Source organism: Zonotrichia albicollis, chromosome 5, assembly GCF_047830755.1.
Source record: "Zonotrichia albicollis isolate bZonAlb1 chromosome 5, bZonAlb1.hap1, whole genome shotgun sequence".
NCBI classification, from domain to species: Eukaryota; Metazoa; Chordata; class Aves; order Passeriformes; family Passerellidae; genus Zonotrichia; species Zonotrichia albicollis.
Genome location: NC_133823.1, coordinates 41,971,883 through 41,985,953, shown reverse-complemented (window position 1 = coordinate 41,985,953; position 14,071 = coordinate 41,971,883). Strand labels below are relative to the sequence as shown.

Sequence of the window (14,071 nt, the reverse complement as noted above, 5' to 3'; positions counted from 1 at the left end):
GTTCAGAGCCACCACATCACTCTTTTATTACTTGAGCTAATGAAGTGACTAGCAGAACACTGGTACCTGGAAAAACATGCCCAACACACTTGCTGTAGGTCCTTTTCTTCCTCTAGTAAGGAAAATCTCCTGAGCCTACAGAAGAATGGATTTGATTCTCTCTGTGTTGGGGAAATCATGCTAATCAGTTATGGATCTTCCTGGACTTTGAATAAAACTTAGGAATCAAAGAGGTCTCCCAGTTGTGTGGTTACCTCCCCACGCTGATCTTCATGCTCTTGGCCCACGGTGGGAAGGCACAGCATCTTCTAATTTAAGTGAAAGTTTGCTTCAATAAAATCTAAGCAAATTGCACTCCACAACCTCAAATGTAATTCTTAGAGAAAGAACTATTATTAGTTCTTTTTCATTACTAGTAACTTCCAAAATAATTGAGATATTTTATTTTTGACATCAGATTTTTTCTTGCTCAGCAAGGCGGTGCTATCTGACAGTGCTTAAAGGTCAAAACTGACAAAACTGATAGCCTGTAAGTCCTGTAATCAGGGCAAATAATGAAGACAGCACCTTTGTTATGTCTTTGTGACGCTTTATGGAATTTAGGAAGCACTGATTCCAGGGTTTGAGCATGCACAGTTTTAAATTACTTTTAGTCTTGCTGCTTCTCAGAGAGAGATTATCCCACAGTCTCAAAGACTTCTTGCTATGTGGAAAATGCCTTTTCCTGCCTTCTGCCTCACATTTTCCATTAACAAATTTTTATCCCATCTTGTACACTCACTCAGCTAGTCTGAACTCTTCTTCAGGGTTTTATGACCTTCTAGAGCTAATAGACACTTACTACATCCCTCTTGTCTAGTGGCCAGACTGCGTCTTGAATCTCTCTTTATAAATGTGCCCCTTCAGTGCCATAATCTCTTTTGATGGAATTTTTTTCTTTGAATTCTTTCCTATACTTCACTCCATTTTACTGTCTCTGGATTCAGCTTGCAAATTCATTTCTTGCAAGTAATCTGGACACCTCAGAATATACAGGAAAATACAGTAGGATGGTGCAGAGGAGAGGAGAAATTTAGCAAGTCTCAAGAGCTTAGGAAAGGTAATGGGTGCAAGCATTGCATATTAGCATCAGATCTTCACCCTAATCTCTGGTGCCATAAAGTAATTGGTTTAGAATTTGATACCTTTCCTTGCAAGAAATATAAAATAATCTGGGTTGACACATGAGAAATATGTAAAAGTAACTTTTCAGAGATGCAGTGAAGGGTTGTATTGAGAAGTTATGGTATAACAGAGATGAAGGAATTGTTATTTCTTAGTGCATTGTTAAAATAGGATCATGTTTTCATTCCTTATGATTGTAGGGCACTGCCTCCAGCACTTAGCAAATTTGTGTGTAACAGTTAATTTTCATATACCTTAAGGGAAAATATCCACTTTTTATAATGTAGCCCAAGCCATGGATACAGTTTTCGTACTAACTTTCTCCTGGCACAGCCTACTGTGGATACCAGGTCCTGCTCTTTTCAAAGTCTTGTACCAGACTGCAGGGGTACTGCTTTGCATCATTTCAGTCTCTGTTTCCCAGACTGACCTTGTGTGTTAGTGACACCTCCGGCCTTTAAGGTGAAGGCTACTGATTATTTACAGCACCATAAATATCTAATTGTGGAGTGCATTACTTGAGGAATGACAGTGAGATATGACTTTTTCTGTTTGAATTTGTCAGAAAGAGGTACTGAAAGTCAGCATGACTGAAGCCCAGGGTAGACTGGGCCTGTGTTACACCAGGGATGTGATGTACACAGTTATTCATAGCAGCACCTGGACAGAATGGAACAGGGGTCCAGCTGGCCCTTCCTCTGTGGCAACTCCTGCTTAAAGCAGGAGAACATCCCAAGAGGAGCCAGGGCTGCTCTGAGTGACAGCTGACAAAAAAACACAGACATGGAAGATTGAATTCTGTTGTTCTGCAACAACATGGACATCTGCAAATGAAGGTGCCAAGAACACATTCAGGAGGCTGAGACCACTTAGAAGATTCAAAATTAACTCATATTGTAGAAATATTTAGGAAAATTATAATTTGGAAGTAAACTAAATGTATTTTAAACAAATGCATTTTAAACTAATGCATTTTACACAAAATGCAGTGTAAATCCTTAACTTGCTAGAGGAGTGTAATGAGTTAGTGTGCTTAAAGATCCAAACAAAACCATCATTACAGAAAAAAAAATAGCTCTAACTCTGCTTGTTCCAAAGGCCCAAAACTGTGAACAAATCTGTTTGGTATTTATTTTAAATGTTCAGTTATTTAAGTATTGACTTGGGGAAAAAATGGCTCTGTAACAGCCAAACTAATGACAGTCCTTTATCAGAAAGGTTCTCTAAAACTCTTTGGTGTGTGAGAACTACTACTATGGCAACAAGAGGTTTGCTTTTGGCAGACTCTGAAGCAGCATCCCTCGGTGCTCCCTGGGGAATGAAGTGGGAAGTGATAGTGATCAGGACTTTGGGATGCTTAAGCACAGAAAGAATAGGATGACGTTGGTAACTGAAAGGCAGCAGGCTTTCTCACAGCTGCTGTATCAGGCAAGCCTCACAAATCAAAACCCTCCTTCAGATGCCCACATTATATTTCTCTTGGCTAAGACTTTAAAAACTTTCAAAAGTTGCTTGAATTAACAGCTGTCTTTGGCTGGGTTTTTCACCTTAGTCAGTTGTTTGTGTATCTTCCTGGCCTCCTCTCTGGCTTCATTTTATTGCTGTGCGTGCTTTAACTTTCTCCAATTACTTTTACACTTGCATTTTTTGAAGCAAACCTATGACTCCACAACTCATCATGCCCTCATCCTCTCTTTAGAGAATAGGAAAGCAATGAATTATTTTCCAGCATTGCATACTGCTGCTTTCCTGCTTTCCACCCTGTTAAATTCAAGCATACCTTTCTACAAGACCACAGCAAACCAGAGGTTTCTTCTCACTATTATAAAAGTATGAAGCAATTGAATAGGCAATGTTTCTGTCCAGTTATCTGTCCTTGTGATGTCCTCTCCTCCAGAAACTTTGAAGAAAGAGAGAAAACTTTGGTACCTGCCTTTAACAATACTGTAAACATCAGCCTGGGAGAGGGCAGGGGTGGCTCAGCTGTTGGCTGTAGTAGGTAAAGAGCTAGAATTAAGAAAAACACCTCCTCCTCTTGGTATGAGAGTGGAAAGAACAATGTAAAATAAAGTAAAACTCATTATGAATATCCAATTTTAAACATTTAATAGTGCACTTATTGAGTATATTCTGTACAGACATCTATAGCAAGTTAAACATTTTCCTTTCTCTCGCGTAGATCATACTCATGTAAAGCACATTTACAATAGAAAACATACTTGAGGTACAAAAACCCAAAAAGAATATCTGAGGTATAAATACAGGTATATTTTAAATAACCTTTATCATGCTTAATCTATGTTTGACAGTACACTGTGGGCAAGTATACATGTTTACAATAAAATGGTATGTACAACATACAATTTTACAAATTCAAAAGTGTTTGATGTAGAATAATATACAAGGTTTTCCTACTCATGAGGAACATTGTTACAGGAAGTACTACATTATTTGCCATTTATAAAAAAAATCTTCTTCAAAAAAGCTTAAAATAATACTGACAATGGTAAAAAAGTCTCAGTCAAGATTCCATCTTGCAACTCATTCATACCCTAGCCACAAAATACATTTATCACTTAATACTGCACCTTGAAAGCAAATCTTTACCTTTACAGTAAAACCTACAGAAAGACATCTTTCCAGAGGACCTCAGAACTTCCTACAGCTCATGTAAGTTGATTCTCAAGAAGGGGAGAATATACCAAAGGATTTAAAACTCAAGAAAACTGAAGACAAAACTGCACCCTCCTTTCTGCCTCCAAATATAACCCTCCAAACTGCTCACATGCAGGTTCTGTTCATGTTAACATGCAGCTTTTAGGAAAACAGGCAAAGGGGCAGCGAGTAAGAGAAAGAGTTTGTGTGACTCTCTCTGGCCAAGTCACCCCAGCTGCTACTGCAGGAGTCCTGCCACCTCCTGGCACCACAACTCCAGTGTTGACTTTTTTCCTCTTGAGCCATTAGAATACAATAAAATATATAAAAGCTCATTAAAACACCTATAGATAACGCAGGTAGAAGTAAAAGTAATGGACAATTTTGTTTTTTAACAACTGATGTTATTGGCTTTCCTCACCATTGCAGACATTTCATTTCTAAGCTGCTACGTTGCTCAAAAGTGTATTTAGTTAAATTTGCTATAGAATTGCTCATCACTCCTAAAAGATCATCTGGATAAGGAGTGGACAGCAGCTGAAGCAAGCCTATTGTAACATCTGCTTAGGGTTTTCAACAAGTTTAGAGCTGAGCAAAAGGCAGAACTAGCACATTCGAAGGATGGCTACTCCTGGTCCACTGGGGAGTCCCATTCTAGGTTGAACTGTATCCAGCATACTAAAATCCATTCTGGTTGCCTATCAGTGTACCAGACACATTTCAAATTCAACTTCTTCTATCCTTTCAACCATCAACACACTCATTCACACTTTAATCTCTGTGCAAACCTTTCTCTGCTTATCTCAGTGAGAACACATTGAAGAGTACCAACTATTCCAGTGGATACACCAGTCCCTCAATGCACTACAAATAAAATGACATGAGTATGTACATAAAGCTAAGTATTTCACATGGGAATGATGAGCCTTCACCATATTTCGTAATATATTTTGCATTTAAAGAAATTTGCTTCTCAGAAGCAACTCAAACCATCTAATAGGAATTATATACTTTTTTTTTTTAGATTTTTATTTTTTGCACAGTTCTCCTATGTATTCCAGTCGAGGCCTACACTATAGACCTTACACAGACAGGAAGCAGCTTTAAAGTGTATGGTATGGCCACAGTCCTATAGTAATGCTCACAGTCAAGCTCTCACGCTGCCATCCCTCCACGACATGGCTTGCAGGTGGAACACAGGTCTAGTCTGCAGCGTGCAAGTCTCAGTTTTGGGAAATGTCTATGTTGCTGAGGTGGGGGGCGCATGGCTGTTCCTCTTCAGTAGTCACCTGGATTTTACTTCCTTGCTCTCAGGACTCTGCTGAATGAAAGAGTCTCGTATCTTAACAACTTCTGATGCACACAAGTGTCCAAAAGACTTGGTGTACCAGTCTGGCATGTGGCCCCTGTTGGGTGGAGGAAAAAGGAATGATGAGGAAGGTACCAGTGACTTTGTATGCATTTTCTTAGTCACAATCAAATCTGTATCTACCTGGTTAAATGTCTGACTAGGAAATCTCCTTAGTGCACAGCGCAACCCTAGTAGTATATAGATTTGCTCACAAACAAGTTTGCCACAGTAAGGAAAAGTTATGGAAAGTTTTGTGACAACCTGGTTCTCTTTACTAGCTTAGTATTAAAATTAACATGTCCTTGCATCTAATATGACTGTTAGAGGAAAGGGTGGGGTTGCATACCAATAGTGGTAGTAGAGCACATACTGGAGGCTTCTAATGCAACAAACTACTGCTGCCAGATGGGCACTGAAGTCAGCTTTCTGACGCCTCAGAGACCTGTGTGCTTGCCTTTGGGAAGGGTGCACTACTGGCCAGGCTAACATCTGTTGAACTGTCCAAGTTTTCCATTGACCACACTGAAACTATACAACTATACAAAGGACTAAATGGAATTTCCTACCTTAAATCAATTCTGCACATGTAGGTAAGTTTGGATTTTCCTGACCCGCAGGGCTCAATCAGATACCTTGACAGGAGCACATTGACTCTAACACCTGCCACAGGAGCCCGGTCGTGGTCCACTGAGGTTGCTAGAAGCACACAGGCTCCTTTGGGGAAGTTTGTCCTCCATGTCCTAAGAAAAAAAGAAGAAAACCAAAAATCTTTCATTTGACAAACAGCAACTCAAGCATCTAATAAGAATTCAAATTAGGCACAAATAGATGTTTACCAATTTAGCTGATATGATAAAGAAATAAGCAAGGTTGCCATGTGTGTAGGATATAAACACAGGAATGTCTCACCTTAAGACTACGAAGTCCCTGGCTGGCTGAGGTGCCATGCTGTTCTGGACATACTGGTATATATCAGTCTGGCTATCCAAAGGCTCGATTACTTTGGACTCTATAAGATCTTCATCCCAAAGATGCTGCTCTTTAAGTAAACGATTTAAAACATCCTCTGGTGTAGCTGAGATTTCAATGGTAGTTTTCCATAATCGGAGTGGGGGACCTTCACACACCTGGGGAAAAGTAGCAGAGTCCTTAATTTTACTCTTTCTTACACTTTATTTTTCAAGTTTATTTTTACGAATCTTATTGAAACACTTCTCTATCTGGTAGTTCTGAGCTGTACAAGATCAGAGATGAGAAATTTCTTTCTTACTGTCTGCATAGTGACTCAGCTGGTTAAGGCTTTGCATATGTGAGTGAAAGTGTGTAAATACAATAGTGAACATTCCTGGCCTGGATAAACAGAAGAACACAAATCAGTGTATGCTGGCAAACTACTGCTGAAAGACATGGTGCTTCTGTATGGTGTGCAACTGCATTACAAGATCAAGACCTTTTTTCTAGTATCTATCTACAAAGTAAAGATGTGTACTGAACCTTCTGTAATATCCTGTGTCACAAGTGAGCTAAAACCCAAAGCTGTGGTGTGAGTGGCAGGGTGCATACCTTCTTGTATGCCAGCTCTGCTTGCTCTGATGTGGAGCAGCTGACCCAGCCTTTAAACTTCTCCTTCATCTCCTTGAGCAAGTCATCCACGCAGTCCTGGAGGTAGCAGTGGTAGTCAGAGGGCTCCGTGTTGCTGCTGCTGCCCCGGAGCTCCTCCAGGGTGAGGGGACGCAGGTCCTGCTCCGTGTACGAGTTCCGACCCCTGCTCATTTCCTCCGGTATCTGAGGGGTGACAAGGGTGAAATCATCCTCTTGCAGCTCTCTCCCCAGATCACTGTGTTAGTCTAGCAGCTCAGTAGCCACCGGGATGTGTGTGTGTTAGTTTTGTAAGTGATGGGATGTGTTTGTGTCAGGTTAAGCACTCAATATGAAGAAATGCCAAAATTAAGTTTGTGACTTTGATTTAACTCAAATTAGTCTCTCTTTTATGGGATGTCTTATTCTATTCTGTGGAGTATCCCCTTTACTACACAACTAGATTCATTCCCACAGCACCGTTTAATCTGCAAACCGAAGGAAGAAGGGAACACTGTCAGATGCAAGAAAAGAGACAGGCACGTCTTCAGCTGAGGGCTCTGAAAAGATTTGCTGACAGTGAGGAAAACCAGGACTCCACTTGTCTGGTTCTCCATCACAGGCCCTAGAGGGAACATGCTTTAGTTTCTACAGATCCTTCAACCTATGGTTTGACAGTGTTACATTCCAGGATGCTTTTGTGGCCTGTCTTGCTAACTCTCGGGAATTTAAGTACAAAATGAGCACTGCAATTCCTGGAAATAGCTTCTTGCTTTGTAATTAGAGCTGAGGTCCACAGACCCTCATGGCTGCACAGTAAAAATTTGAAAATGTATTCCAAATGCAGCTTGGATGCAGCAAAAATGTGCCAAACCCCACAACTGCCTCCTGACATGAGAGCACCAGTGCCAACAAAACAACTCTCTTCCCTTCTGGCACCACTTGTAATTCATGTATGCACAGAGATCAGGAAGCAAAGGTTTTTAAAAAGCTATTTATCATGTGTTAAACATCATTAAAATAAAGAGCCATTCCTAGCTTTTCATTTTACAGCAGTTCTAAGACATCTTAATCAATATTCTAGCCATCAATTTTGTAAACAGGTGTTTTACCTGAAAGAGTTTCTTGCATTCAGCAATCATATGAGCCAGCCCTTGGGTTGCAGCCAGATTTTCATTTAGGTCCTTTTGATCAGGTTTGCCCAGGCTTGGTTTCCTTTGCATCACCCTTCACAGGGGAAAAGAGCACACACATACACAAATCCAGTTATTTGTTGCAGAGCAAGAGACGTGTTTGGGAAGAAAACAGTATGATTCCCACATCTGCTGGTGATTTAGAGCAGTGCTGCCTGGTACCAAACATTGGCATGGCAATGCCAACTTCTCTTGCTACTCTTTCTAAGCCTTTTCTTTGGAAAACCCTCCCCCCACCCACATTTTTTTCCCTTCTTATGAGCTTGTTTATAATTTAACAAATCTCCAACAAAAGGTAAGCTCCCATAACTGTTCTACAGCCGGTGCTCTCTGCGGTGCTCACAGCTGGCAGGATCAATCCCAGACTGTGCCTGCTGCCCATTGCTGCCAGCTGTGCTGTGGGACCAGCAGCAGTCTGACTGCTCCCAAAAACGTACCTTGGGGAAGAATTCTCTCTTTTGAGAGTGTTCAAATGGAAGAGGGAAGGTGCTAAGCAGACAGCCAGGTTTGTTGGTGTCATCTGGTTTTCCTTCACTGCAGCCGTGACATCACTCAGGAAATAGAGAAGAATCTGGAGGACCTCCCTGTTCTCGTCAGGTAAAAGCATAATGGCAGCCTTGATAGCCTGGAGACGCTGATCCTTTGGCACATCTGCATAATATTAGCAATTCTCTCATCAGCCCATTGATTTTCCACACACACAGCATGAATACATCCCAAAGCAAACTCCAGCTTCAAATATTTGACTCGAGTTTGAAGTGATTTCCTTCAGGATGCATACCATTTGTAGGAAACATGAAGGAATGTTTTTTAACCCACTGGTTTAACTACCCTCAGCTATTTCCTGCCTCACAAGAAATGCAAGCAAGAAGCTGTGCCTAGGCCAGAGTTAATTTTAGATTCACCTTCAGCAGCTACATGCTCCCGCAGATGCACTAAAAGGACAGAAGCCTGGATTCAGGCAGGGAATGAGCAAACATAGTCCAGCCAATTTAGAAGTTCTTTTGCTTGCAAAGAAATTTAAAACATGAATGAATTTTAGAATAGGTAAATTAAATAAATTAGCTAGCAAACCTTTTCAACAGTGATGTCATAAAACATCCAGAAACTGCTTTACAGAACAGAGAGGGTTACTTTATTGAGCAGATCATTCAAAGTCATGCGGTGGAAAAAGCAAGTCCACGCTGTGAAGCCCCATACCATTAAACAGCTCCTTGGTTACCAACAACAAACAGCCATTGGAAAGATTTGATGTCTCTTTATATAAAGCTTTCTCCTCCAAACTTGAAAGGGAAAATGAAATAACCCAGACCAGATCTGCTTCTTATAAAGGGATTTCCAATAAGCCACCTCTGAAGACAACATCAGAGTCTGAGTCCTGGAGCATTTATATCATCATTAGCAGCCTACCACCCTCACTGCATCTCTCATAATACACATGGTGCCTACCCAGATACTTAATTGGTATTTGCTTTGGGCTTCAGCAACTTTTTAAGGCTAGCAGTGAGTTTAGAAAGCAGTTTTAAGCAAAAATCCACTGTTTTCCATGCTCTCCTCTCAATCAGCTCAAAGCACATTTAAGCCACGTGCATTCCAGCGTGCAGCCTGGTGCATAGCACCAAAGCAAAGGGAAAATTTTCCCTTTGCAGGGAAGCAAAATTTACAGCTGTTTTAAGGCTCATTGCTTTACACAGAGATAATACTTCCCGACCACCTCTGGGAATTCCTCAGACCTACCACCTGCAAAAGGAAAGAATAGAAACTCTGCAATGCTCTGTCAAACTTTTTTTGGCTCTAAACCCACAGAGCTGCTGCTTAATATGCATGGAAGTGGAGAGTCTGATTAATTTTCTCCATAAACATGTTTGGGAATCGAAACATACACACAAAAATGCTTGCACTGAAAAAATGATCTGTATGATATTTTAAAACATCATCTCCACCTATGGAGCTCTGACAGAAATTCCTGCAACCTTTTGGTATTTATTTCTTTTCACAAGTATTAATAAACTCCATTTGTTATGTGATTTACTCTGAAAACTTTATGATACTTATCTGCAAAGTAGCTACAAGTCAATAACAGAAAAGCTTACCACTTAGAGGTTGTTTTCAAACAGCTGAGGGGAAGGATAGCAGAAAATGAACTATAAGAGAGTAAAAATTTTTGGTAGCTTTGCCTCAAAAGCTCCAAACTCTGCTCATATAGTGTTTGTTCTGCATGTTTACTCAGCCACATTAGATGTGGCTTATATTCAAACCATAATATCAAGCATGCTCAAAGAAGAGAAGAAAATTTAGAGCAGGTGATGAAGGATTTATATTTGTTCATGAACTAGAGAGAAAGGTGAAATTAAAAGAACTTATAGTATAAATTTTTATAAAACTACAATACAAAAAATCCATTCATAAGAGGCGGCCTGAACTGTAACAGTTACTGGAGAAGGGCAAAGATGGACATAAGAAACACGTGTAGTGCCCAGGATAGCAGTGTTACAGAGTTCCACCTTTGCTACACAAATGACCACTTGTTGTCTGCTGCAGAATCTCACTACTTACACTGGTATATCTGTAAGAAGGTCTCGGAGAGTTTGTTGGTCATGAGAGGCTCAGGGAGATCACGGAAGAATTGCTTTAACATGTCTGCTACATCATAGGCAGACTGGCCTTCGTAGTTGACACTGTCTGCGGAACTCTCATTCATCTGACGCAAAGCCTGAATTCTTGACTTCACTCCAGATTTCCTAAACAGTCCAACCTAAACACACATATAAAAGTAAATAAATTTATAAGGAATCTAGAAAAGCTGGAATGTAAGCATGCTCTTTAGCTTCTTACACATGGGCTCTAATTTTGTGGAAATCTTTCCATGCATTAATTATCTATTTTGTCCTGTTTTGAGTCCACTTTTTTCAGTGTGACGCGTGAACAATAAAAAGGAAGGGAAAGCTGGGCTTTGGGTGGGGCATGCACGTGGAACAAGAGAACAACAAACCCACCTGATCCAGGCAGTGGTTGCGGAGGTACCGCATGGCTTGCTGGATGCTCTGGGGCAGAGGCTGCCCCGTGCGCTGCACGTTCACTTGCAGGGGTACTCCAAACACATTTCGGTCTTTATAATCTGGCACCTTTATTCTCTTCATAAACTTTGGTACTGCCCTATTTAAGCAAAGGGAATGACACATTAAATTAAACGTCTGTTGATTATTTATCTTCTGTATTTTCCAGTAATTTGGAAGGTAAGTGAAAATAAGTGAAACACTTTTAGTAACACGAACAATAGTGACAGTATAAATTAGTTAATCCACTCAGGGCTGGAAAGGGTGAGGGGAAAGAAAACAAGAGTTTCTCTAAGAGAAAGGCTTGACATTTGGGGCAGAATGCTGCCTCTAAGTATTAATGTGGTGCTACTCCATCAATATTAGGAGGATGAAAGCTACAGGGTAAAACTGCAGGGGCCAGATTGAATTGCAAAAGAGTCAAAATAAATCTTGCGGTCAGTGACCCCTTATAACACTGCTTCTTTAGGTTTCAGGAAAGATGGGCATTTGAACAATGAGCTTTTGTATGTCAACTACTTGTTCTGCAAAGTCCTCAAACTGGGTCCACCACCCACCAGTGTGCAGAACAGCAGGAAACTGATGTAATACATTTGAGTTTGTCAGCTAAAAACTTCAGCTCTATAAACAACCCCTTTGAGGGACCCCCCTCCTTGTCAGCCAGTGACTTTTGTTACCCCCACCTCCCACTCCAGTTTCTTTGAGAGGCCTTTCCATCTGCTTATGACTCCAAGGAAAAAGTTACTAAACACAAAGGAATGATTTACCCCAGTGTCCCCCAGAGTATTGGTTTTATAAAGGGGAAAAAAAAAGGCACTAAAATGTGAAAATATTGAGGTCATTTTCCTAAACAGGGAGGAAAACTAATGTCCACTGTAACAACTAATAGGACACAGTAGCACTGAAAACAGGGAGACATTTAATATTTCAACCTACAGTACGGCTACAAAAACAGTGCATTGGATTTACATCTGACTAATCTGTTACGCAGTAAAACAGCCCAATTTGTATTGCCATATAGTTAAGTTTAGGGCATTATTGATACATGTATGAATAATACTTGCTTTGTCAAAAAACATGCCAATGGAATGTGAAAAAACACATTGCGATCTCCACTGAGAATCTGAAGCATGCAGGGATAACTGGTCAATACTTATTTCTGTCTTTCAGAACAAACAACTTCTGTATTTAGAAAGACTGACATAATAACAGCCTTTGAACAGGAGGTACTTTGATGCTGAAGCTAAATACTCTCTATGACTCCTGGGGAAGGGAGGAGGCTGGCCTGTGGTAGGGACAAGAAAAATTTTATTTGCGTCCCTTGCATCCTGAAGGTTACACAGGCAGTAGATATAATAATAAAAGAGCTTTCTATTTCATTCTTCTGAAAAAAAAAAAAAAATTCAACTGGGTTACAAACACCTGGCCACACCAGAAATTGCTGCCTACAAAAAAAACTCCATGGTTCTCCCAACCTTTCTTCTCTCCATCTCTTTTGCTAATTGATTTATAGTGCCTTAAAAAGGGAAAACAAAATTTTGGGTATTACCACCAAGATACCAGAATTAAGAGAAATTTACATTATTTAATTACATAATTATGTAAATGAAATAATGCAAATATTTAAGAATAACTGAAGAAAAGCGAGCCTATTAAGATTGGTTGCAATTTGTGCCACTGCTTGCTAACTGCGTCAATAAACAAGTGGTCCTTCTTTTGCTATAGATACTGAACATCTTAATCTGAAAGCTCGTCTGTATTTCATTGCTTTGGTTCTCTCCCATGTCCCCATAAACACATCTCTGAAGCCTAATACAATTACACTTACGTAGAGAGTTAGTGATTTTAGCCCCATCTTAGGAAACCATAAATCACTGTCAGCACAGGCTGGAGGAAGAAGTGCAAATATGGAAAAAGAGGGATTGGACGGACGCATTACATCTTTCCAAACGTTGCCTGGGACAGGCACAACTGTCATGCTGGCTCTCTATACACAGCACTGTATCCTTACCAGCTGAAACCATGCTTGTTGGAAGGTGTGTATTTCTCCAGCAGAGCTGTCAGCTTCAGGAGAGAGTACTTCTGCAGCAGGTTCATCTGTGCCACGGACTGGCAGTTGATCTGCAGCGATGCCGAGCTGAGGCTGGGCCGGTGGGAGCTCTGGAAGCTGTGCCACCTTAGCTTGTGCCTGTGGAGAAGATGGGAGACAGGGAAAGGGCGGGTTACTGAAATGCCTCTGTAAGACACGTTCAGGAATTAATGCAAATGCACTGCTGAGATCCCTGCCCTTGGCGGCTGCATTCTTGTGAGATTTCACAGGCGTCAGCCAGCGGCGTCTCTGCCTCACCTGGCGTGAGGCAGCACGGGCAGGTGATTCACATGGGAATGTGCACTCTGAGCTGACCCACAGCTCAGTGCTGGCTACACAACCTTGCCCTAGCAGATATCCTCCAAGGGCTCCAACGCCCTTCTCCCAAAGTCCTTTCAGTATTAGGGCAGCGGAAATCAAAAACCTCCATTAAGAAAAAATTGCATGTATTTTTAAGACATATCAAATAGGAACTCTGTGCTTCTATAAGTCCCATTGAGTTTATACAAACAGCTGTAGATGACTAAATGATTTGCATTACTTTTAAAAGAAAACTGGAAACAAAGCTAGAAAGAATTAAAATCCTTGCTCTACTCACAATACAAAATACAGTCATGGTAAAACTCCCAACAGAATCTGGAGGCCACTGGACTTCCCCAGTCTCCCACTGTGCTACAGTGATCAAGAGAAAGTTATCAAGCCTCATTTTCCCCCACAGATATAGTACCCTAGTATGCTATTACTAAGAGCCTGCTACTGAAAAATGCAATTTTTTGAAACAGTCTAAAAGTCAAGGCTTTTACTACACACTGACACAAACCAGAACATACTTACTCTTGGTTCTCCTAGCCAGCTTAAAAAGTGTTTAATCCTACTTGATGGCCCTCCCCTCCCATGTACCATTTCAGTTTGAAGGATTATTGTGCCCCAAAACTGTGCTAACCTTGTTTTTTCAATGACAACTCAGGCTGAACCTACAAACATA

General features: G+C 40.7%; 1 protein-coding gene across 4 annotated transcripts in view; it reads right to left on the bottom strand.

Annotated features, from left to right (window-relative positions):
• Positions 1 to 4,752: 4,752 nt before the first annotated feature.
• Positions 4,753 to 14,071, bottom strand: part of DLC1 (DLC1 Rho GTPase activating protein) — a 244,032-nt gene continuing 234,713 nt past the window's right edge. For all 4 annotated transcript variants that reach the window (XM_074541477.1, XM_014264885.3, XM_005483892.4 and 1 more), the window contains 9 exons: positions 13,009 to 13,185; positions 10,938 to 11,097; positions 10,498 to 10,696; positions 8,379 to 8,592; positions 7,861 to 7,975; positions 6,734 to 6,955; positions 6,080 to 6,297; positions 5,737 to 5,910; positions 4,753 to 5,225 (listed from right to left, as the gene is read on the bottom strand). In XM_074541477.1, coding sequence (XP_074397578.1) covers positions 5,105 to 5,225; positions 5,737 to 5,910; positions 6,080 to 6,297; positions 6,734 to 6,955; positions 7,861 to 7,975; positions 8,379 to 8,592; positions 10,498 to 10,696; positions 10,938 to 11,097; positions 13,009 to 13,185 — 1,600 coding nt within the window. In that variant the 3' untranslated portion in view covers positions 4,753 to 5,104. The remainder of the gene's footprint in view (positions 5,226 to 5,736; positions 5,911 to 6,079; positions 6,298 to 6,733; positions 6,956 to 7,860; positions 7,976 to 8,378; positions 8,593 to 10,497; positions 10,697 to 10,937; positions 11,098 to 13,008; positions 13,186 to 14,071) is intronic.